Source organism: Idiotropiscis lumnitzeri, chromosome 3, assembly GCF_059441095.1.
Source record: "Idiotropiscis lumnitzeri isolate Australia: NSW breed Sydney's pygmy pipehorse chromosome 3, RoL_Ilum_1.0, whole genome shotgun sequence".
NCBI lineage: Eukaryota > Metazoa > Chordata > Actinopteri > Syngnathiformes > Syngnathidae > Idiotropiscis > Idiotropiscis lumnitzeri.
Window position 1 is genome coordinate 30,523,340 of NC_142393.1, and position 24,968 is coordinate 30,548,307.

The 24,968-nt window shown below is 47.0% G+C and overlaps 1 protein-coding gene across 1 annotated transcript; it reads right to left on the reverse strand.

The window, feature by feature from the left end:
- Positions 1-509: 509 nt before the first annotated feature.
- fignl2 (fidgetin like 2) lies at positions 510-23,493 on the reverse strand. The gene is made up of 3 exons (XM_088291136.1): positions 23,354-23,493; positions 22,320-22,460; positions 510-3,481 (listed from the first exon to the last, which is right to left on the reverse strand). The coding sequence occupies exons 2-3, from the start codon at positions 22,342-22,344 to the stop codon at positions 1,455-1,457; spliced, it is 2,052 nt and encodes a 683-aa protein (XP_088147262.1). The 5' UTR covers positions 22,345-22,460; positions 23,354-23,493; the 3' UTR covers positions 510-1,454.
- Positions 23,494-24,968: the final 1,475 nt, after the last annotated feature.

The window sequence follows — 24,968 nt, forward strand, 5'->3', positions numbered from 1 at the left end:
ATCTTAAATTAAGACCTCGAAATTGTCCATAGGAGTGAATGCGAGTGGCTGCTCTGCTAGTTCAGAGTGTGAACTGCCTTGGTTGTCAAAGTCAACTGACTCAACCACAACCCTAATGAGGACAAAATGTAGAGATGGATGGATCACTGGCCTCTGTGAGAGGTAAACATAACTGCGATGAAGTGTGACGACATGATCTATATATGTTGGATTCACCCTAAACATTCACTCACTGAAAACACGTACTTTGGACTTTTTTGAAAGCTACATGATGTCATTTTTCTCATCGTAAACTTGAACAAAAAGCAGTTTGTGCAACAAAAATGAAGTTCTGCATCCTACATTTGTATTTCTTTAAGACAATCATTATCCCACCATCAACTACAATAAAAATAAACGACAGAAGCCAAAAAGAAACAACAACAATTATTTATATATATATATATATATATATATATATATATATATATATATATATAAATGGATTTATGGCATCAAATATCCTTTGAAATACCTGAATTACATTCAATGTGACTCTTGTACCATATTCAAGTTTCTCTCCTGAGGATTAAAGCCCAGCTGCACATTCTTTAAAGAGGCTTTCTCCTCACTTCTCTCCGCTGAGACCCCAAAGATTACATACATTCTTTATTTCTTATTTCTGAGGTAAAGACATTCTTCCTGAGCATTTCAAACAAGACGACAGAAAAGAAACCGACAAAGACGTGGTGTGCAGGTGGGACCACTGCAGTTGAGGAGGAATGTGCTCACCATTCATTGTGGTGGATGTGAAATTTAAGGACAGCAGTCCAGTAGAAGTAAACCCTATTTTAGTTGAGATTAAGTCAATGCAGAGACATGTGAAGTAATTTCGATTGGATGATATAACTGTTGAGTATTTGGTGAGTAGCTAGCTAGCATTGGGACTTCTGCCATCCAGTTTGATTAGAAGAATGGAACATTTGGCTTGACGTGTTTTTGGTCAAAGAGAGTTGTTGATCCCAAAGCAAGAAGGACACAAGCTTGAGGGTGTGCATGGAAATGGACTGCCAATAAATAGGATCCTGAGAGAAGCAGAAAAATGGGGGATTTTCCAAACCCTGATTATCCATTACCTTGGACCACGTCACCTAGCAACAAATCATTGATTTTGTCCTGGGCGCAGGCTAAACAGGATCTCTGAATGTATCCACATAGCTATCTGATTTTCCCATTAGAAGCTACACCACTCATCAAGGTCAGTTCACATTTCTTTTCTTTGGGGATATAAAGGAAATATTGTGGATCTTCATAGCCAACCAATGCCTGTAAAGTGAATGTGTTTTCAGCTTTTGTATACATGTCGGCTTGGCTGGTTCTTTTGGCTGCATGATTCGCATAAAAAAAATAATTAAAAAAACAGGAACCAAACATTCAAATAGTAGGTTATTTTACAGTGACTGGCAGACTCCTCCTCAGTGGCTATACATCTTGCTCCACTCTATACAAGTGTCCGGTTCTTTTGTGGTGCTGTGTGGGCGCACCTTGCAAAAGGCATTCTCAAAGTCTGCGAAGGCTGGGGCTTTGCCATGCATTGCTCCAGTTGGGGCTGATGCTGAGGAGAGAGCCTGCTGACTGAGCTGCAGCAGTTCCCACACAGAGTAGCCTTCAGTACGCTGCAACACCGCACTCAGCTCTCGCTCGCTCAGACTGTAGCCCTGAGGTGAAAGCGCTTGCAACAGCACATCCCTACGCATACACGCATCGGGAAGGCCGACGTGGTAGCGTTTGGCGAAGCTACGATGGAGTGCATCTCGCAGTAGATCCGGTCTGCCGGTGGTGCACACAACAATCACCAAACCTGTGCTCATCTGGGCCTTCTCCAAGAAGGTGCACAGTGTCTGTCGCAGGCCCTCTTCCTCCATGGTTTCCACTTGGCTGAGCAGCACTACTGATGGCTGCCGTGCACTTGCCACCTGCAACACAGACCCCAGAATGTGTTCCGCCTCGGTCTTCCCTTTCAAAGCCAACAAGGCACCGCTCAGTCGGTAGAATGAAGCCCCGATTTGTGAAGCTAGAGAATGAGTCAAGGTGGTTTTACCCCCTCCGCGGGGGCCAAACAGCAAGATGCTTCTTGGTGGCTGCATCACTTGACTGGGCCTCAGCACAGGCCACAGTAGGTCCTCTTCCAAAGCAACCTTAACGTGGGTGAGGCCAGCTAACTCGCCCCAGTTTAGGGCTGGGCTGCAGTCCAAAATCTTCTCATCAATAAGCTCCAACACATGGGGGTCTGGACTCTTCAACGTGTCAACAATTGGACCACACAATGAAGAGCGTTTGTGGGCCTTAGAGTGCTGCTGCTGCTGCGTCAAGGCCTGCTCCCCAACTGCGTTATCTCCTGTCATGCCAGCCGGAGGACTGTACTCCCCGGTTGGCCCATACTGAGGAGATACTAGGGGCTGTGAGGAGGGCTTGCTGGTCTTAAACTCTTGAGGATCTGTGCTGCCTGCTGAATTTCCAAACCTGTTTCTGTGACACTCTGCCTTGTCACTCACGCTGTATGGTGAGTTTCCTCCAGCTTTCTGTGGGTCATAGCTGTATTTCTTGTAACAAGTGCTGTCCCCAACTTCATTCCCTTCTACAGCCATCTGAAATGATTTTCTTTTCAACGCACCCCCGGACTCCGATGTGCCAATGTTGGTGGTCTGGTAACTGTAGCTGCCTCCTACCACCGCAGGCCTGGGGTCAACAGGAGTGGGTGCTGGCAGACCTGAGGGCAAGTATGTGGCAGAGGGGTGGCTATAGCTTGGGGCAGTGCTGTTCTGGGCAGGGTATGTGCTGGGGGGGTAGCTATAGACAGGTGTGGTCGGGCTATAACTGGGTACCACAGTGGGTGTGGATTGAAGTTTATGAAGGGAGGAAGGAGGAAGTGCTGCACCGGGTTGGGGACAGTATCCAGATGAGAGATAGGTGCCGTTGTAGCTGGAGGGGTAGTCATTGGAGCCGCTGCAGGAGCTGCCACCGCTGTAGCCGGAATCTGAGAGGTTGCTGTTTACCACCGACACACTGCTAATCCCAGCCGGGCCTGCACTTGTGGCTACACCCTTAGAAGTGGACAAGTTGTCGTGGCCTCCAGAGGGCACGAGGGAATATGAGCCATCAGAGCTGTGTGTCAGCGGCCAGGGCTCCAGTTCAGTCTTCTGGCTGCTGAGGCCCCCAAAGGCACCTGGCTCTGGGTAGGCTCCCACAACAGGTGGCCGCTCGTACGCTGAATCCAGTCCGCCAGAGTACTTCTCGGCATAGCGCTTCAACAAATTGGAAGCCGTGAGGGCGGAGATGTCGTCGTTGGCCCAAGAGTAGTTGTAGGAGCTGCGGCCACGGCCAGAGTAGAATTCCGACTTGTGTGCCGGGGAGGAGGTGGTAGAGGAGACGTCCAGGTGTTGCTCAGGCCACTGGCTGAGAGACTGGGCATGCTCTGGGTTCCAGTGCATCTTTAATAAGCCTGACAAAAAAAGAAAGTAATTGTTATTATTGTGTATTGTATGTATGTACTGTGTTCTATTGTTGTGCATTAGCAGTGATGCAGGCAACGCGTTACTTTCCAGTCAAGTACTGAGGATTTTAGAATGATTTTAGAATGTATCTTCTTCCACAAGTAGGGAACATCAGAATTTCTGATGCTACTACCACTGCCACGACAGGCAGCAACAGTTAACTGCCTACTGGCTGTAGTGGTGAGAAATAATTGATAAGACTGAGATAAACAACCCACTTTTCAACCATATTGCCTCCCTCGTGCATGTATTGTATTGTAAAACTAATAGTTAATGAATAATAAACCACAGGAGGACACCTGATCCTGACAGTATAGTACTCAGTGAAGTCACAAAACAAGTAACTCTACATCATAGAACACATAAGAAAGGGAATCTCTGGTATTTATATCATGAACTAGTGAAATGCATTGTGGGAGTATTCAAATTCACATTCACAGAGCGAGTAACATCATCATTTTCAACGTATTGATAACTCACATGCCTATAAATGGCAATGGATGAAGGAGAGAGACTCACATTTTAGAGCTGGAAATACAGTCACTAGTTTAAGTTTGCGTCACATGAAAATAATTTACATGTATTAAGGTATGTTGCACACTCTGTACTGTCGACTGAGTGAAATCTAGCTTCAATAACCCTTAAAAAAATTATATATATATGTATATATATATGTATATATATATATATATATATATATATATATATATATATATATATATATATATATATATATATATATATAGATAGATAGATAGATAGATAGATAGAATAAACCAAACTGCACATATCCTTGTGCCGGTTGGACAGAGGAAGGTGGTGAGTTTGTCGGTGGACAGTGGTATAGAGAGAGTGAGAATGACTGATTCGAGAGTATTATTCATCAGCACAGTCTAGCATGGAACATGGGAAAACTGGAATGTCCGTTGTTTTGGCAGAAGGACATTGCCCTGACTGGAAACTCGCCTATTTATACAATAATACACAATTTTATTTGTTTAATCAGTGCATCACACCGCAAGTGTGAGATTTTCTGGAACAAAATCATGGTACAGCAATACATTGTGGCAAAAGTGTACCTGCGTGCCTCGCAAAAAACAAACGAACAAAAAAAAAACTATCAAAATGTTATTTATATATAATCCATCTAACTGCACACACTTCATGTGCCCACTTTCAAGCGTTATCACAAAATGTGCATAAAGCCCCATGCAACCTCATGCTGTGGCGCAAGCTTCACATTCCACACATAAGTTGGCGTTATTGAACTGTCACAAAACGGCCTGAGGTGGAGAGGAGTCAGAGAGCGAGGGAGCGTGAGGGAAAGAGAGAGAGAGAGAGAGAGAGAGAGAGAGAGAGGGACAGCAACATGAAAATAGCCGACGCCATCGCTGGCCTTCCTGCTTTTCATGATGATTCATTATTCATGGTTGTCTGTGCTTGTGGAGCCAGGCTTCTTATTGCTGTCTAAATCAAATCTTGATATCTGCGGCCGTATATTCTACTCACTGGTAAACTTTGGCCTCCTCTTTACTGTTTTTCAAAACCTTTATATGTGTGTGTTTTCAGATTACGCACATTATTTATTCAGTCCGATGAGACCGGCAGACCAGATGGCTGTGGGATTATCACGTCCTTCATATTCAAATCCACTGCCTTAAATTCCCAGCAGCCAAAGTAGTTCAAGTACTTCCCTTAAGCTTTCGGCTCCAACACCCGCCATGGCTAAGACTCACCAGAACCGCTTCTCAAACTCATCAAGCCTGAGACACCCCATTGACCGTGTACTTTTGGGGACTGAATCGCAGGTCTTTGTCCCGGCTGCGGAAAGCATAAATGTCCTGCAGGCCCTTCCCATCTGCAGCCTGACCAGTTTTTGAGCTCCCCAATAATAGGGCCTGTGTGTGTGACAGAGATGGATGAGAGCCCAGGGGAGCTCATAAAACCTGCAGCAAGGAGGGAGGCATGGAAGGAAGGAGAGAGAAAGGGAGGGGAAAGTCGACAGCAGGCGCTACGTCCTCTCTAAGCGGGCCGGAGCGGACATTAGAGGACTCATTGAGGCAGGCTAACTGCTGTCCACTCCATCATCAGCGTACTGCCACTGCAGAATGGACTTCTTTCACCAGAACCCCCAACAACGCACCCGCCCGCCCCACTAACCAATGTGTTGGACAGCTGCCCACATGCACCTCAGGAAGTGTTCAAAATTTCTTTGTAAATATGGATACTGTTGTTATGCATGTTCTGTACTACTGCACTGTGTTGCATGATATGAAATGAATATTTATGTTTAAGAAGATGTTGTGATGTCTTTTTTTAAAAAGCTAGTCATCAGGCTGTATCTAATAACAGCAAACATAATTGCCCAATTTTACTCAGTGAGCAGACACACTGCTTAAGTTTTTGTGAAAATATTTGAACACACGTCTCTTTCTGCTGACCAGTGACCTCAGCCGGCTGCAGGGAGATTGATAAAAAGCTGGAGGATATGCACATTAAAACTTCCCACTGCATGCGTGAGTGTCTCGTGGTCCCAGGGGGGGACAGATGTTCCTCTGCTGACCGCCTTACTGTCTGTGCGGCCATTGTGGCCGACGAGCATCCAGCAGGCGCGCGCGGCTTGAACAATCATGTTGGCCCTGAGACAAAGGCTGAAGGATCCTATTGTTAGAGGCCTTTCTAATTATGGAAATCTTATTAATCTATTCAGCAGCAGTCCACAGAGAGCTTTTGTGTGAGCCTGGGATTTATCGAGGGAGCAGCGTGAGCTGCATCTTTTTGTCGGCATGCGTGATGAAGACGCAGCTCGCTTCAGCCAAAAACAGCCTTCTGGATGGCCTGGAGTTCAAACAAGACCAGGGCCTTAGGTTCATTTATAGCTTCTTGCATATGGCCTCAAGAAAGTGACTACATTGGCTTGCAACAATGACTGACAGTGAATTCAATCTGCAATTTTTTCGCACTTCACTGTTAACTCCCACTTTCCATCGCTTGCGATATAACACCTGAAGTGGATGCAATGGAAGCAGTGTGAGATGCCATGGAAAATGGGTTGAGCACGGACGCATCCAGGCTAGGCTAGCTACTAACCCTAACGGTCCCATAATATCATCACACTTACTGCCTAACGTTTGCTCATTTGACAATAAAACGAAACACATACAGCTCGTGGTGGGAGAGTCCGTGTTTACATCAGTGACGCCTGCTGCCAGAAAGTGAATGTTGCGTACTATACAAGCACCGCTTTCAGCTGGCGGAGTTCAATAGCATCCAGTACCAATTCCTCTACTTTCTGAAGAAGCGAGGCACGCTAGATAGCAAAGATGAGGACTTGAGTCAGAACAGGGAAAAGACAAGTTTAAGTTTTAGTGTTAAAATATTTGACGTGAATTTGCTTTGATATCATGAGACTTTTAAAGAAAAGTTTTATACAATACAGATGTGCTCTGGCACTTTTTAAATATTTTCTTGAAGATGATCCAACATGAATTTATTTCCATGTCTGCGCAAACACATCCGCCACCCGGCCTCTTCTCTTGTGAATTAAATGTTTCCGTAAACAGATACATTCACAAATGGACAAAGGTTGCAGTGATGAAGTGTGTATACACGCCACAAGAATTAAATGACTCATTCCAGTAGTTTGGGTGTGAAGAGAACTTTAAAAAGCCAAACAGTCTCATTCTAAGGTGTTTAACTGTAATTTAAAACTGTGGTTTGAATTTTAATTTGTAATGTCCTTTTTTTTCTTAAATTATATGTACACGCTGACTGACATTCTTTGCAGTTATGGGAGAAACCCAAGTAGCTGTTTCCATTAGTACTCATGTTTTGCTATAAGAAGGTACTGCCGGTTGAGGTGAAACACTATCTTGGCAGGAAGCCCAGCGATGGAGGGCTCCGGTGCTGTTTCACTGCTCCCAGGAGGCTCCCATTATCTTCTCCTTCTCATGGCACTTTTGTCTTTTCCTTCCCCATGGAGCCAAAACGGACACATAGGCAGCAAGCCGTATGGGAGAGGATGTTATTAAACTGTTGTAATTGTAAGCAAGAGGGCTGTGGATCAATCCAATCAGGGGCTCCTTTCAGGATTGAGGATCACTTCAGCAACCCCCACCTCTCCTCCATCCATCATCAATAGTAAGCGACCAAAAACTCCAGTGCATCGCCCACAGAAGCTCACTCAATTGTGATATACATATATATATATATATATATATATATATATATATATACATTTTTTATTTTTATTTTGGGGGGGATTTAGACCTCTATTACGGCATCCGAATAGAACATTGTTCAGAAGTGCTGTTCCTTTCTAAATGTGGACAAGCCTGGCGAGATACAACAAGGGTAGAAGCTGGGTGAGGCTGCGATGATGCGCTGCGTTTTCAGCATTTGCAAAGTGTTTTGAAATATATATACATTTTAATATACTATCCATCCATCTTCTGTACCGTTTCTCCTCACTAGGGTCGCGGGGGGTGCTGGAGCCTATCCCAGCTATCTTCAGGCAGTAGGCGGGGGACACCCTGAACTGGTTGCCAGCCAATTGCAGGGCACACAGAGACGAACAACCATCCGCGCTCACACTTATACCTTGGGGCAATTTAGAGTGTTCAATCGGCCTGCCATGCATGATTTTGGAATGTGGGAGGAAACCGGAGTACCCGGAGGAATCCCACACAAGCACGGGGGAACATGCAAACTCCACACAAGACGGCCGGTGCCGGGATCGAACACACGCCCGATGCTGTCTCTCACTGTGAGGCCATCGTGCTAACCAGTCGGCCACCGTGCCACCCTGAATATACTACAATATATGAATTTATAATGGACATTGGAATTTTGATGAACAAATCTTTTGTTTTTCACAATTCAACAATGAATTGTTTGCCTCATACAAAGTTACTCAGACATTTACAGTATATTTCAGTATTATCAGAGTTAGTTATCTTGATTTGTTGTCCCGTATATTTTACAGTATTTTTGATGGCCGGCTCACACATTCGGCGAGCGAGGCAAATAGTACATTGCACTGGGGACCAAACAGGGCTGCCAAAAAAAAACCGCTGAAATTTCACCTTCACTATAATTACATTCAAATGCATATTGATATAATAATCATTACTCTTGACTTGCAATTTCAAAAGGAAAGAATATTTCACTGTAATCAAGATTTAAAAAAAAATAGATGTGAATAGGAACAAGGTGAAATCATTGTTTCTGCCCAGGCAGAGTGATGGCGTACTGTGCGTCACCTGCACTGAATTAACTCTTGAGTGCCTGGGTTTGTTGTTCGAAATGAATGGTGTAGTTGCATTTCAAGTGCCATATGAAAATATAAATTATTCCACGATTGGGTGGCAACATTTTAAATCCTGCATTTTTTTGTAAAAATATTTCACATGAAAGAGGAATATGAATATGCAAATACATTAATTATGTAGTGTTGAATTATAAAGTTAAATTAAGGGACTCAATTATTAGCACCTCTGATTTTAATACTTTTTACAACCCACTTTTGCCAACAAAACTGCACCAACACCTCTCCTATAATGTTTCACAAGATGGGAGAATACAGAAAGCGAGATCTTCAACCATTCCTTTTTTCACATTCCTGTAAATCATCCAGCGACCCGACACTCCTCATTTTCTACGATTTCCAGTGTGGTCGTATGCTTCTGCAAACATCTTAACCTGGGGCGCCCAAAAATTATGGAGGGCACTGTAAGTAGTAAAATATTTGCTACCTGTGTCTGTGAGTGACCCCGTCCGTGCTCGTTTGATCACATTAGCTCAGCGACTGAATTTCAATGTGTGAAACACTTTCATGCACAAAGACCCACATGGCCCGTGGGTTCAGTGCCCGTGCTATATGAAAGCCAAAAGTAAGCAGAGTTTGCATTGTGTCTTGATGGATACGCAGATTATTGTTGGCGAACAGTTTATGATAATCAGCACATACTTGTGAAGAGGTGCTGGTGGGAGACTCGCTTTTGGCAATGTGTCAATGTGTCACATACACACATTGTCGCGGATGGTATGTGTGTTGATGGTATTAACGGATGCTCACTTTTCCCCCACCACACTTGGTGCTCTGAAAGAAGTTGCTAGAAGCTACTCGGTCTGGAAGCAGCGCTCAGGCTCAAATCCCGGTCGTCATTGTGATAAGGCCAGACTCGCTACTGAATCAGCGGCATATGGGGCGAAACAAAGTCACTCGCTTAATGAAACATGACCCCTCAAAATAGCTTCATTTCAGCAGCACAAGAAATTGAGACAAAGTGTGATGTAATCATTGATCCTAGTTTTGATGACAGCATTTTTCAGACATGTTATTAACGCACCTGAAAAGTGTTTTAAATTGAGGAACAAATTTCATTATATGTCTCCTTTAAACTAGACGTAGAGAACCTGATGCAAGAGCCAAAGCTGCACTTGATATGATACACACAGACATAGCAAAACCAGTTGATCCCGAGTCAATTGGCAGAGATTGCTTTGCATTATCATTGACCAACGATTATTTCAGTGCAGCATTTGTGTATTTCATGAAACATAAGAGCAACTGAAAAACCTCTGACAGATACAGACCCATGCGGAAGGTCAAATGCTTCAGACGTGACAACAAAACAGAACATAATTTGGGGTAAAAGCTGAGCCATATTTGTCACATCAAAATCGCAGAGCGTAATTGGCTCACGCTATTCGACATGGCGAGATGCAAGCCAATCAAGAAACTCTCCCTAACCCCAAGCACGAAACACAAACATTCACTAGTGATGATTATAATGATGATGATGACCTGGTAAAGAACAGGGCAAACTAATATACACTCAACTTCGGTGAGAGGCCAACGGTCACACATGGAAGAAAACAGAAGGGGAAATGTACAAAAATAAATAAATAAACAACACAAAACGACTGGTTAGCACAATGGCCTCACAGTGCAGAGGTGTAAGGTTCATTCTGGCTCCGGCCTTCCTATGTGGCGTTTGCATGTCCTCTCCGTGCCTGCATATGCATGGCAGGTTGATTGGACACTCTAAATTGCCCCTAGGTATGAGTGTGAGTGCGGATGGTTGTTCGTCTCTGTGTGCCCTGCGATTGGCTGGCAACCAATTCAGGGTGTCCCCCGCCTACTGCCCGAAGACAGCTGGGATAGGCCCCAGCATGCCCATGACCCTCGTGAGGAGAAGCGGCTCAGATAACGGATGGATAATAATTAAAACAAACCATATAATCTGACTAAGAGAAAACAATACATTATCACAAATAAAGGAAATACATAATTCGTAACTGTTTCACTGAATTGTTTGCGATTTTTACGCACTTCTAAAAGACAGAATATCTCGCACACAACTGTCATAATGGGGAATTATCAAGCAGCGAGGAGAGAGATGGGAAGAGAATGTCAGTCAGTCATTTGGGTGATAGGTGATTTCTTATACCACGTAAATGTATACTATACAAGCAAATTATCTCCAACATAAAATGAAGAGCTGGCGCAGCGACAGACATAAGGGATTGAGAATCTGTTCTAGATCAGAGTTAGTTATCTTGATTTGTTGTCCCGTCAGGAGGCCTCTCAAGTGCTCTGTTCACAAGTTCACTGTGATTTATGACACTAATATCGAGGAGGACATTCTCACTCGGCCGGGCCCTCCCACCGCCACTCGCTACCTGGCCTTTCATAAAAAGACCAATCGGAGAGGCCGGCTGCATTTCAACATGTGGCAGGTGGAGATGCTGGGAAATTGTCTTCGGGCTTTTACTTACTTTGCTATGGAAAACAAGTAATATGTTGTGCGAATGTATGTATAATTCCAGCCGCACGTGTGCTTAACAACTTGCGGTATCATGTGACCTGTTGCCAAAAAGATATACAAGGAAATCTGCTAAATCCACAGGTTGGTCACCGTGCCACCATCAATCAAAGGAAACACATAAGCGCACAGACACACTTGGCCACTCACTTGCGTTGGCACATCTGCGCATGCTGTCATGCTCTTAAGGAGATGCTCTTCTTCACCACATGAGAGTGCTGGAGTTTTCAAACATGCAACCCAATGACCATTTTCAATTATTTTCGAGTGAGACATTTGCCATGTACAAAAAATTGTCGTGTTTTTGAAGAAGAGTGAGAACACATACAGGTGTGTGTGTCTTGTGGTTTGTGACAACTCTTCAGAATAAACAATGACAGGCTTTGAGTTTCACCAAACCATAGAAAGCTTTGTATCTTAGCAAGCAATCCTTTTAAAAAAAACAAAAAAAAACAAAACACCCCCCCAAAAAAAATTAACAGACTTTGAAGCGAAAATGATGTGAGAGTGGCACTTGCCAGGGTGAAGCTGCACATTCAAATACTTTTCTAAGTAAGGTAACAGCAAAAGCCACATTAAAGGGATCATCTGGCCGGCATGGTCATTTTTTACCAACAGGCTCAATTTATGTTTTTTTTTTTAAATCAAGATAATCACATCAGCTTGCCTTTTCATCAAATCAGTAAATAACAAACCTAAAAAATAAAAACTTTCTAGGAGGAATTGTGCAATTATATATATATATATATATATATATATATATATATATATATATATATATATATATATATATATGTATATATAAATCTGTGATGTTGTTGAGATGATAACTGTGTATTTTGCTTTACTACTAATGATATTCAACCTCAAATACGTGAAATGCTCTTTTTTAATGTCCACCATTGGCCTCTTTTGTATGTGTAGATAAATTGGATATTGTATGCTCATCCATAATCATCCGATCTATACTGTACGTCATCATATGAAACCTTTTTACAGTCAATTCATACTCCGCAAATTCTTTACAGGGAAACAAAATAAATTAATGATGTTATTTGTGTCTGTGGTAACACATCTGATGTATTTCAGGATTAAGTGTTATTTTTTGATGAAAATTAACACCTTCATTTTGAGGAAAATCTAAAGAAAACATTTCAAGGATTACCCAGAAGGATGTATTTATGGTGCTAATCCAAATGAGGATTGCAACATAATGTTATTCAATCGCAATGTAAAATGCGATAAGACAATATGTTACAAAAAAAATCAACTGAAAAAGAAGCGGTGTTAGAATAATCTCCAGTTCAAATTGTAGCGTCTTGTGAAAAGTTTTTGTTGTTATGCAGACTATTTGGGGTGGGGCTGCAGCCAAACATCTTGATGGCATTAGCGAAACATTGATTAATTGACAAACCTGTTTAGAATTGCTAATGGCGGTGCAGCAAAAAGAAAAAAAAAAAAGAAAAGAAAAATTCCCATCTGCAAGCATACTCGATTTACAGCCCCTTTTAGCGCTCTCCCCAAAAACGAGAAAGCCAGCAGAATAATTGCTGGATGCGTCACTTCATGCTTGTAATTTTAGAAACAACTCCCCATCCCCCGTGCCTGCTAACACACGTCCACAAATGGCAGGAGCCTGTCCGCTGCCCCCTCCCCTTCAAGAAAAACAGGGTCCTTATTTTGTGTGACTGCAGGCAGGCTTTGGGTCATTGTGTCCACTAATATATCAAAGAGCAGCTGTCCTCAAGCTCCGTGATGACCAATCTCTCCTTCCATCTGTCCTGCTGGCCAAATCTCCTGCCCACTGAACATGTTCCATGTTTGGCTCCCGTTTTATAAGCGCTGCACCAAAGCCATCTACTATTGATTGGAGCAAACCAACAAACCCGGGGCGCTCGTGTTCTTCTGCAGTGCGTTACGACCGCTGCAAAACAAACACTTGATCGCACGGCGTTATTTCTCAAGTGTAGTCATTTACTAATTAGCTGCAACGGCATGAACGCTGTGAATACTGCTGCCTCAGGAATCCAGTGAAGCGTTGCCTCCAAATGAGCCTTCTTAATTGGGCCCTTAACAGGAGCAGAGATCTCCTTAATGAGCTGATGAACCCTCAGAGAGCGGGAGCAGAGGGCCGCTGGACTCGCAGGGCCTCTCGTACCTAACCTCTTATTTTTGTGCGCGCGCGCGCACGCACGCATGCGCACACATGCACACAGACTACGGGCTAATTAGAGCCCATTCACACCCCACACTAATATGTTTACTCAGGGGCCTCACAGGCCCCGCCAGCAAACACTCATGCCACTCCGCCCCACAATGGTGATGGGCGCCGGCGTGAGCCTCTGGCGTGAGATCGGCGGCTTCTTTCTTCAATGCAAGCCACTTCATTCAGAAAAAAAACACTCGCTGTGAGGGGGAAAGTAGTGGGCTCAGGCAGTGGAGAGTTCTAAAAACTGCCACAACTGTGCAAACTCTGGGTTTGTCTTGAGTACGCTCTTAAAAGAAAAGGTATTGCTCGACCAGCAGGGGCCCCGAGCAACAAGAGTTCGGGCACTCCTGGGTTGGTGGCCTGGGACTGATTTAAGAGTTTGTTTGAAGTACAGATTACAGATTCTTTGCACCAAATCCCTCCAGGAGTATCCATGGCCCCTGGAATCTCTCTCAGGTTTCCTCTCAGGTCCGGCTGAAGCCTGCTCTCTACAGCTTGAAGTTCTATGGCCGTAGACCTGCAAGACTGCAATCGCACACAAGAATAACCACCAGTGCAGGAGCATAAATGCTACCTTGAGTTCACGGCAGAGGTGAAATTTGGGGTGTCCATACTTTAATGGACAAGTTATTTTTCAACCTACTTTCCACTTCTGTTGCTTACTTTTTTACAAAAATACTTGTTCTTTCAACTCCTTACACACACACGCACACAAAAGCCTCGTTACTATTTCATCTTTTATTGCGTTCATTCTAGTTCATCATTGTTCAAAGCACTAGTAAATAGAGTGATTTTGATTGTGGTTGGATAACATTCCGACACGCTATTGGTTTGTACGCGTCGTATTGCACTTGCAACAAATGAACACATCAATGAAAACTCGCCACACTCAAGCTAGTGCAGAAGTATAACTTTGCCAGTAAGATGTCCGACTGCCTGCGTCCTAACCGAGTAGCAGCAGTGAGGAGGTTGTTGCCAGAAAAGCCATCTCGAATTCCTGGTTGTACAACAAAACAACTCTACTCAAATACACTGCAAACTTTGCAAACTAAAGTTCCACCACCTGATAGCTTTCAAAAAGTAGCATCAAGCATGAAAAAGCATATTGAGGTAAACTGAAATTGTATCATCAAGGTTGTCCAGGGTGTGACACTTAAATCAGACTTCAAACAAATGCTTTTTTTTTTATCGCTATACAGTATGTAATACCTCGTGTTAGCGTTAGCTAATAGTTGATGTTTGCTATGGTTTGGTACTTTGAAAGACATGTCATGGTTTACTCACAAGCAACAGGCTGTGATTCAATGTTGCAAACTCATTTGGTGAACTAGCGTGTGATAATTGAAGTTTAACTTTAGCCAAACATGAATTCACAGTATGTATATATATATATATATATATATATATATATATATATATATATATATATATATATACTTATTTTAATTTATCTAATGTACATAAGCAACACTAATTACTTTTGGACAGGTTTGTCATCTTAAATCTGTGGCCCTCACATATGCAAGTTTAGATGCACACTTACCAACTGTTACGATCCGTGCTTTGTTTACCTGCTTTCAGCGAGTGGGCGTTTCCCCCCGGCGCGCGCCGTACCAGCTGGGAGAAACGCGCGGACGAGCCCCGCAGCTGATTCCGATCACGCCACTAATTACGGGACTACTTAAGCCGCCGCCGGGAAACAACCGGTGTCGGATTATTATCCTGCGACACTCATGCTCATGGTTCACGTTTTGATTCTGCCCTTCTTGCTCCGTGTGTTGTTTGTTCGTTTGATCCTCAGCCTCAGCTATTCGCCGGCTCGCTTTCTGTTTGCATTTTCGCTCATTGGACTTTGCTTTCCCTTTCGCGGTAAGCCATTCTCGTTTATGTATTTTCCTTGCCTTGCAAGCGCTTTAAGTTTAGTGTTCGTTTTTCTTTCCTGGTGCGGCTGCGCCCACCAGCGCTTTTCGTTGTCTGTTTTCGTCTCGGGTGTAAGTTACGAGATCTGCCTCTATTTAGCTCCCCTGCAGATTCATGCAGTAGGTTCTGTGTGGATTAATTGCTTGCTGCCGGACACAATAAACATCTTGTCGAAACCTCCTTTCCTGGTCAGCGTTTTTAGAGTCCACCAAACGCTGTCGGCTGCGGCCGAACAGCAACCTTGTCAGAATAATCCGACCATGGACTCTGCTGACCGCGATCGGATCGTGACAGCTGTGGCCAATCAAGGACGCTTAGTCGGTCAACAGGGCAATGAGCTCGCGGCCCTGCGCGAAGCGATCGAGCGCATGGCACGACACCTAGAGACTTACGATGCTCGTTTGGGTCCCTCGTTCGTTCCCGGCTCAGACCCGGGCGCCGCGGCGTCCGGCGCGCCCCCACCGGGGCTGCCGATTAGAGAACCCAGCCTGCCCCACCCCAGCCGCTATGGTGGCGAGCCCGGCCTTTGCGGCGTTTTTGTCCACCACTGCCGGTTGATTTTCGACCAGCAACCCCTCACGTACGCCCGCGATAGCTCTAAGATTGCGTTCATGATGAGTCTCCTGACTGGCCAAGCGAGTGCGTGGGCCATGGCCGTGAGTGTCGCTCGCCCGGAAATTCGGTCGTCACTCCCCGCTTTCCTGGAGGAGTTCCAGCGGGTTTTCCACCACCCGATCAGGGGAAAGGAGGCGGGTGCCGAACTATTGGACTACACCCAGGGGTCCCGATCGGTCGCGGAGTACTCCATTGGCTTCCGCATTAAGGCTGCGGAGAGCGGCTTCGACGACTGCGCCCTGCGGACGATCTTCCGGCGGGGATTGACCTCCGTACTCAAAGACGAGCTGGCCGTGCGAGAGGACTCCTCGTCGCTGGAGGAGCTCATCTCCCTGGCGATCCGGCTGGACAACCGCCTGCGAGAGCGCCGCCGCGAGAGGGTGGCCGAACAGCACTGGGCCGACCCAGCCGCCTTCCGGGTTCCTGAGCCAGCAGCCGCTGAGGAGCCGATGCAGTTGGGCGCGGGACGCCTGGTCCCACTCGAGCGGGAGCGCCGCCGGAGAACGGGGGCGTGCTTCTACTGCGGTCTCCAGGGTCATCGCGTGGCTTCATGCCCCAAGAAAGCTACTCGCCGTGACTCGTCATCCGACAGCGTCGCCCACTGTGAGTGCGCGGCCGACCTTCCCCCGGTAACCCGTCCCGGACAGGAGCCGCCCGGCGTCGGGGCTCCAGGACGGGGGGACGGTAACTCCCGGGTCGCGTTGAGAATGGAGATCGAGGGGGAGATCTCGGGCGCGAACTCAACCGTCCGCGTGCGCGCTTTGATCGACTCGGGAGCAGACGACTGTTTTATCGATGCCGGCCTGGTGGCCGAGCTCGGATGCGCAGTGACTGAACTGGAGCAGGCCGAGTCCTTGTACGACCTCAACGGTCGCGTCCTGGCGGCCATCCGCCGACTGACTGAGCCGCTGTCGCTTAAGATCTCGGGTAACCATGTCGAACGGCGGTCGTTTTTGGTCATGCCCTCTAGATCCGCTCCGCTCGTCCTTGGCCTTCCCTGGCTGAGGGCGCACAATCCAGTGATAGATTGGGAACGATTGTCGATCTTGAATTGGGGAACCTTCTGCTATGCCCGCTGCTTGGGGTCCGCCGAAGAGGGGTTAAAGGTTAGGCCCGACCCCATTAAGAAACCGAACCTCGAGAACGTCCCCGAGATCTACCACAACCTCAGCGCGGTTTTTTGCAAGGAGCGCGCCAAGTGCCTGCCGCCTCACCGCCCCTACGATTGCGCTATCGACTTGATCCCAAACGCGGTCCTTCCATCAGCCCGCCTTTACAAGGTCTCCCAGCCCGAGCAGGCAGCCATGAAGGAGTATATTACTGAGTGCTTGGCTGCAGGTTTAATTAGGCCTTCCAAGTCACCGGTGGGCGCCGGCTTATTCTTTGTAGAAAAGAAAGACAAGACGCTCCGGCCCTGCGTCGACTACAAGGGCTTAAATGAAATAACGATCAAGAACCGCTATCCGCTCCCTCTGTTAGACTCCGCCTTCGCCCCCCTGCAATCCGCGACCATCTTCACTAAATTAGACCTCCGCAGTGCTTATCATTTGGTCCGCATTCGGGAAGGGGATGAATGGAAGACGGCTTTCAAGTCCCCGTTAGGCCACTTCGAATACTTGGTCATGCCTTTCGGTCTGTCAAACGCACCCGCGGTTTTTCAAGCGCTGATAAACGATGTCCTAAGAGATTTGCTTAATGTTATCTGCTTTGTTTACCTCGACGACATTCTTATTTTCTCTCGCTCCGCTCACGAGCACCAGCAGCATGTCCGAACCGTCCTACAACGCCTGCTCGAGAACCGCCTTTACGTAAAGGCCGAAAAGTGCGACTTTCACCAGCCCTCGGTCCAATTTCTCGGGTTCATTGTAGAGGGCGGACAGCTCCGTGCTGATCCCGCCAAGACGAGCGCGGTAGTGGATTGGCCGACGCCAACGACGCGTAAACAGCTCCAGCGTTTTCTCGGCTTTGCAAACTTTTACCGGCGCTTTATCAGGGACTATAGCCGTCAGGCTCTGCCACTAACCCGCCTGACCTCCACCAAGATCCGTTTCGCGTGGGATAGTCAGGCCGAGGCCGCGTTCGCAAACCTTAAGAGGGCGTTTACCAATCCGCCGGTTCTGCACCACCCTAACCCTGAGCTCTCCTTTATTGTAGAGGTGGACGCATCCGACTCAGGGGTGGGGGCCGTCTTATCCCAGCGCTCCCCGGTCGACCAGAAGCTCCATCCCTGCGCCTTCTTCTCCCGCCGCCTCTCTCCGGCGGAAGCCAACTATGACGTGGGAAACCGGGAGTTGCTGGCCGTGGTCCTGGCACTTCAGGAGTGGCGCCACTGGTTGGAGGGTACCCCGGAGCCCTTTATGGTCTACACGGACCACAAGAACCTGTCCTTCATCAGCTCCATGAAAAGACTCAACCCCCGGCAAGCACGTTGGTCACTCCTGCTGAGTAGATTCAACTACACACTCACCTTCCGCCCCGGCTCTCGGAACACCAAGCCCGACGCCCTGTCCCGTATCCACGACTCCGGGGAAGAAGAGGAGAAGGGGGGCCCGCCCAGCGTGGTCCCGGCTCATCGTCTGGTGGGGGCCCTACAATGGAAATTCGAGCAGCAGATTCGAGAAGCGCAGGAGGAGACCGGCGCCCCGGCCGGATGCCCCGCGGGCCGCCTCTACGTTCCAGCGCAGCTCCGAGGAGAAGTGATCACCTGGGGTCACGCGTCCAAGCTGGCCTGTCACCCGGGCATTCGCCGCACCCTGGGCCTAATCGGGCAACGCTTCTGGTGGCCTTCACTGAAGGCCGACGTCACAGACTATATTCGAGCATGCCCCTCCTGCGCCGCCAACAAGTCCTCCCACCAACCACCAGCGGGACTACTGCACCCCTTGCCCATCCCTGCCCGCCCCTGGTCCAACCTTGCACTGGACTTCGTCACAGGTCTTCCCGCATCCAGAGGGAAGACAGTCATCCTGACGGTGGTGGACCGATTCTCCAAGGCAGCCCACTTCGTCGCCCTGCCCAAGCTTCCCTCCGCCCTGCAGACGGCCAACCTTCTCGTCCAGCACGTGGTGAGATTGCACGGGGTTCCGGACGATCTGGTGTCTGACCGCGGCCCACAATTTGTCTCCAGGGTCTGGAAGCTGTTTTGCCGGTCACTGGGGGCCACGCCAAGCCTGTCGTCGGGCTATCACCCACAGTCCAACGGTCAATCCGAGAGGGCTAACCAGGACCTTGAGGCAGCCCTCCGATGCGTTTGCCACAGCCAGCCCTCGACCTGGGTCGATCACCTGCCCTGGGTAGAGTACTCCCACAACACCCTGGTCTCGTCAGCCACCGGGCGGTCGCCCTTCATGACCGCCTACGGGTACCAGCCACCGCTGTTCCCCACCCAGGCCGGCAAGGAAGAAATCCCCTCGGTCCAGCGCCACCTTAAGCGGGCCCACAGGCTATGGAAGGAGACCAGGGCGGCCCTCTCCCGGACAGCTGAACGAAATCGGCGCATCGCGGACCGCCGCCGGCGACCGGCCCCCGACTACCAACCCGGGGACCAGGTGTGGCTGTCCACCCGGGACCTCAACTTGGCGGCATCTTCCCGGAAGCTGGGCCCAAGGTACGTGGGCCCGTTCGAAGTAGAAGCCATCATTAACCCCGTCTCCGTCCGACTAAGGCTGCCCCCCACCATGAGGATTCACCCGGTTTTCCACGTCTCACTGATCAAGCCGGCACCTACCTGCGACATGGTTCCGCCCTCCGCCCCCCCACCTCCTCCAGAGATCATCGACGGGGCACCAGCATACAAGGTTCGGGAGATCCTAGACTCCAGGCGCAGGGGAAGGGGCTTCCAATACCTGGTCGACTGGGAGGGATATGGCCCGGAGGATCGTCAGTGGGTTCCCCGCTCCTGGGTCCTGTGTCCCGACCTCATCCACGACTATCACCGCGCTCACCCTTCAAAACCAGGTGGTCCGCCAAGGGGCGTCCGTTAAGGGGGGGGTACTGTTACGATCCGTGCTTTGTTTACCTGCTTTCAGCGAGTGGGCGTTTCCCCCCGGCGCGCGCCGTACCAGCTGGGAGAAACGCGCGGACGAGCCCCGCAGCTGATTCCGATCACGCCACTAATTACGGGACTACTTAAGCCGCCGCCGGGAAACAACCGGTGTCGGATTATTATCCTGCGACACTCATGCTCATGGTTCACGTTTTGATTCTGCCCTTCTTGCTCCGTGTGTTGTTTGTTCGTTTGATCCTCAGCCTCAGCTATTCGCCGGCTCGCTTTCTGTTTGCATTTTCGCTCATTGGACTTTGCTTTCCCTTTCGCGGTAAGCCATTCTCGTTTATGTATTTTCCTTGCCTTGCAAGCGCTTTAAGTTTAGTGTTCGTTTTTCTTTCCTGGTGCGGCTGCGCCCACCAGCGCTTTTCGTTGTCTGTTTTCGTCTCGGGTGTAAGTTACGAGATCTGCCTCTATTTAGCTCCCCTGCAGATTCATGCAGTAGGTTCTGTGTGGATTAATTGCTTGCTGCCGGACACAATAAACATCTTGTCGAAACCTCCTTTCCTGGTCAGCGTTTTTAGAGTCCACCAAACGCTGTCGGCTGCGGCCGAACAGCAACCTTGTCAGAAACCAATAAAGGTTTGTGATTTCACGCAATTGAAGTTGGACTTTGTGCACTAATACTGACCTATCGATAGTCATTTTAACTTCCACTCCATGAAACACATTAATGCTCCATAGTACACATAAATGTATTGGCCATGTAGACCTACTAAATGTGGTCATTTTTAATGGGCAGCACGGAGCCCCCCACCCCTGCTCTTACCGCACCATACCATAATGAAAAGAAAATGTTCCACATTAAATCCCAATAGCTATGCTTCTACTTGAGTAATAAATGTGAATACGTTTAACAACTCTGGTCTAAAGTATACAGCGAAGCTCAATTTTCCCAAATCAGGAATTCCATCATTGAGGTGAGACTGTTCGCAAGTCCCTCACAGTCCGATTTCTGCAAGCTAAACTACAACAGCCGTCTTTCGCTGCAGTGTCACCAGCCAGTTCAGTGGTGTGTTTGTGTGTCACTGGTGTGTGAGTAAATACTAGTGCAACTATCTAACACCGCTGTGCGCGTTCCGACACACTCTCCCAGCCGTTTTGCAACGATTCCCACCATGCAAAGGCGCTGCATCGCTGCTTGATAACAAAAAAAAAATAATAATAATAAGGGGCAATTGAACGACAATGAGTCAAGACACAAAGAACAAGCAGGCAGGAAGTAGGAGCAGGTTCCCACAAAAGAAGTGAATATTCCAACACGGCCAGCGATTCCCATTGCAGTTTGAGACATTCTTTGACTTGGCGTCTCCTTCAGCACCGGGGAGTGTGTTGGGTCAATACGGTCGAGAAGGCTGCAAGGAGCTAATGGAACAACCAGTAAAACACGCCTTGATGGGAAGCTGCGCAAGCATGCATCCACTTCCCCACGGCAAACAGAGGTTGTTAGGCTCAGTTTGAGCTTTGCTAATTTCAAGAAATATTGCAGAACAAATGTTTTTGGGGAAGTGTCCATTTTTCTCAGTAGAAGTGGCACACCCACACGCACACGCCGCAAATTTGCTTCGGCATTCCTTTTTTTCCACAAAGAACGCCCAATCTGGTAACATTTATTAAGAGGGCATAACTTTGGAAATGGACCCCTATGTTTGGTTTCTCCTTCTTGTCTTGTAGCTGTCATGCTGATAAAGCGCCTTTGAGGTGAGTTAAAGAAGAAGAGGAGCTGCGGCGGCTGAGGCAGCACCATGCTGGCGGGCAAACAATGCTGTTTTCGACTCCAATGCAGCCCAGTGGGGGGACGGGTGGCCTCGGGGGGGTGGAAATGAGGAGGTCGGGGGCGAGGCCAAAAATGGACATGTCAGTTATTAGGTCAGCACTGACAAGAGAAAAGAGAGCAGTGTGGTGTGTGCTTGTGTGTGGTGCAAAGTCCTTAAAACAAAAAGAACACCAAAGATTTTAGCTGCTAAAAAACATGTAATGAATCATTGAGGTCATGCCAGGGAAAATGCCTTTATGTGACACAGAGCGTCCGTGCCGGCTTGCTTTTGGAGTTTTAGAGTTGGGGGGGTTTGGGCTCAAAGTCCAACTAAATCCTGACTCGGCTAGTTGATTGTTGTGACACACATGCAGAAGTGGTGAGCGAGAAAGAAAAGGTGCAAAGTACTCACTATAGGGGACAATGGGACTCAGCATTCTGTGGAGCTGGTCTTAGTGAAGAGGAATGCGGTTGTGTGAACGCTGGCCACGGTTAGTGTCTGTTGCCTTGTAGTCCATCACTGTCATGCGCTTGCACGGATGACGCGTCAGCCCTGCGAGGGAAAGACACAGTTGACGACATTTGGACCCACATGACAATTAACACCAAAACTCAGCACCCAATTTGCCGTGTGATAGAGTTACAGAGCAACGCCAATACCCTGTCGGTAGAGCAAAAACAAAGCCCAAAGGGACGCACACAAGGGGGCTCATTATAGCTGATTGTGAAGCTGCGTGGACACTCAAAAGAAGCCTTTCTAAAATCTGCCTCACAAAAAGAGTCTCGCGCATACCACTGCTCTGTGCACTGGGCCAATAAAGACTGCATTCTTTGCACACCAAACAATTTGGCCTCTGTGGCAATGCAAAATAGTCTTTCCGAGTCAAAAAGTTAACTAATTCCTCAACTGGAGAAATTGTTTGTGTTTGAATTCTGTAAATACCCAAATTGAGTCTTTTTATTGTTTTACTCTGATTTACAGAATGTGTGCAAATCTACGCCATAAATGGACTTAACTATAGTGAACTTTTCAAAGCCTGACTATTTAAGACCCAGAAGAATATTCCAAAATTTTATTCCGTATGAATTCTTCCGATAACCATGTCATTTTAGATAAGAATATTGATGACAACATTCCTCATGATCACCCTACAAATGCAATACATGTACCTTAATAAGGCAGTTATACATGTGTCATTAACATGAAAGTGAAATGATGCAATGAGTCAGCCCACAATAACAAACTACAACTTCCAGTTCAAAGCAAACACAGCAGCAAGTTTGTCAGCGCCTCACTCCTTCCTTCCTTTACCTCTTCTTTTCTTCCTTGTTTCCTTTCTGTTTTCCTTCCTTTCTCGAGCAAGCAATCCTGTGTGACTTCTAAATTCACAGAGCAGATCATGACAGAGAGCGAGAGGCAGAGCTCAAGAAGGCGTGCAGCTTTACCTCTTCATGCCTGCATGTCCTCCATCCCATCTGAAAGCTGCGCTTGGTTAATCCCGAGAGCAGACTGGACCAGGACACTGTGTACGTGTGCACTGCTTTGCTTTTATTCCACATATGGAACAGAACTCGAGACTCACTCCACACACACACACACACACACACACCCCTCTCTCTCTCTCTCTCTCTCTCTCTCAATCTCTCTTGCTCTTTTACCCTACCTCTCTCTTTTTCCCTCTCCAGTGTTGGCCAGTGACAAGAGAGCGAAAACTCCCCTCCCCCAAGGATCTCTCTCTCTCTCTCTCTCTCTCCCCCTCTCTCACTCAGTTGAGAGAGAGAAGGACATAGGGGAGGGCAGCCGGGTGGATGAGTGGATGGATGGATGTGCCAGACTGGCCAATCTGCTCGGTGGTGCGCTGTAACTCTGGACAGAGCGAAGAAGAAGAAAAAGAAAAGTGTCTGGTTTTGAGACAAATGGCTAGAGGGCGAGTTGAAATGAGTGGAAAGTAGAATGTTGAGTAAAAGCAAAACAAGTGACAAATATTTGAATGTCAAAGAGGCCGATTACAGTGAAGCGCCTATTGCTGAGTTTGTATTTATTTGCATTTCAAGTGACCTATATCACAATTCGTACATCTACTGCACAAATGAACAACCCAAGTGTCAACAACAGTAAACAATAATAAATAAAAGGGACGCATGATAACTATCAAATTGATAACTATTGGACCGATATTGGGGGGAAAAAAGTCACATTCATCAGTCCAACAAAAAAATGGGCCGATTATAGGAGCCACATCAAAAAACACCAACAGTGTGCTTTTCACTTTAAGAGCATCTTGTATCAAGCCTCTGTTGCACGATGTAGCAAATAAGTATGGCGTTGTCATCACCCATCTGTGTAGCCTTTTTTTTAACTTTTATTTTATTCCAAGTCTACTTTGCAAGCACATGTTTACCAGAACTGTACAATATTGTTGCCACACATGTTGGATCGCTGATAGACAACATCGGGCGGGACATCAGTTGTGCCTCCGACATATGGACGTCTGATGTTAGTTCAGTGACTATTCTCAGCTTGAAGGCGCAATGTCCAGAGCAGCGCAATAAAACATGCAGAAGACAGATTCAAGAGGTTCATTGGTGATCTGCGAGGCTTTCGAAACCGTATTTTGATAGTGGAACATAAACGAGACTATGGAACACATTGTCTCGGGGGATAATTTGCGTAATATGATCTAGGCTATCTGGGCTGTTAGCATTTGCTTCAGATCAAAGTCATCGAGGCTGTGATGAGTCGGCGTACATATAATTTGTTTCCCTGTATTTTGGTCAGTGATGCACTTTCAGAACTTATTTGAACTGAGATTTTCTAGACTTTGGAATTTCTAGGTAAGATGTCATATATCAAATTAAAACGTGCATATTTACTGAGCTCTTATCTGGACGGAACAAAGATGCATGACTTCTTTTTTTTTTCCGAGATGAAGGCTTGAAAATTAAAAATCGCAAAATTTCATCGAGACATTGACAACAATAAAAAGGCGAATAAACAGAAACAACCGCAATAATAATTAACAACAGTAAAAATTGCAACTAATAATTATAAAAGACTCAG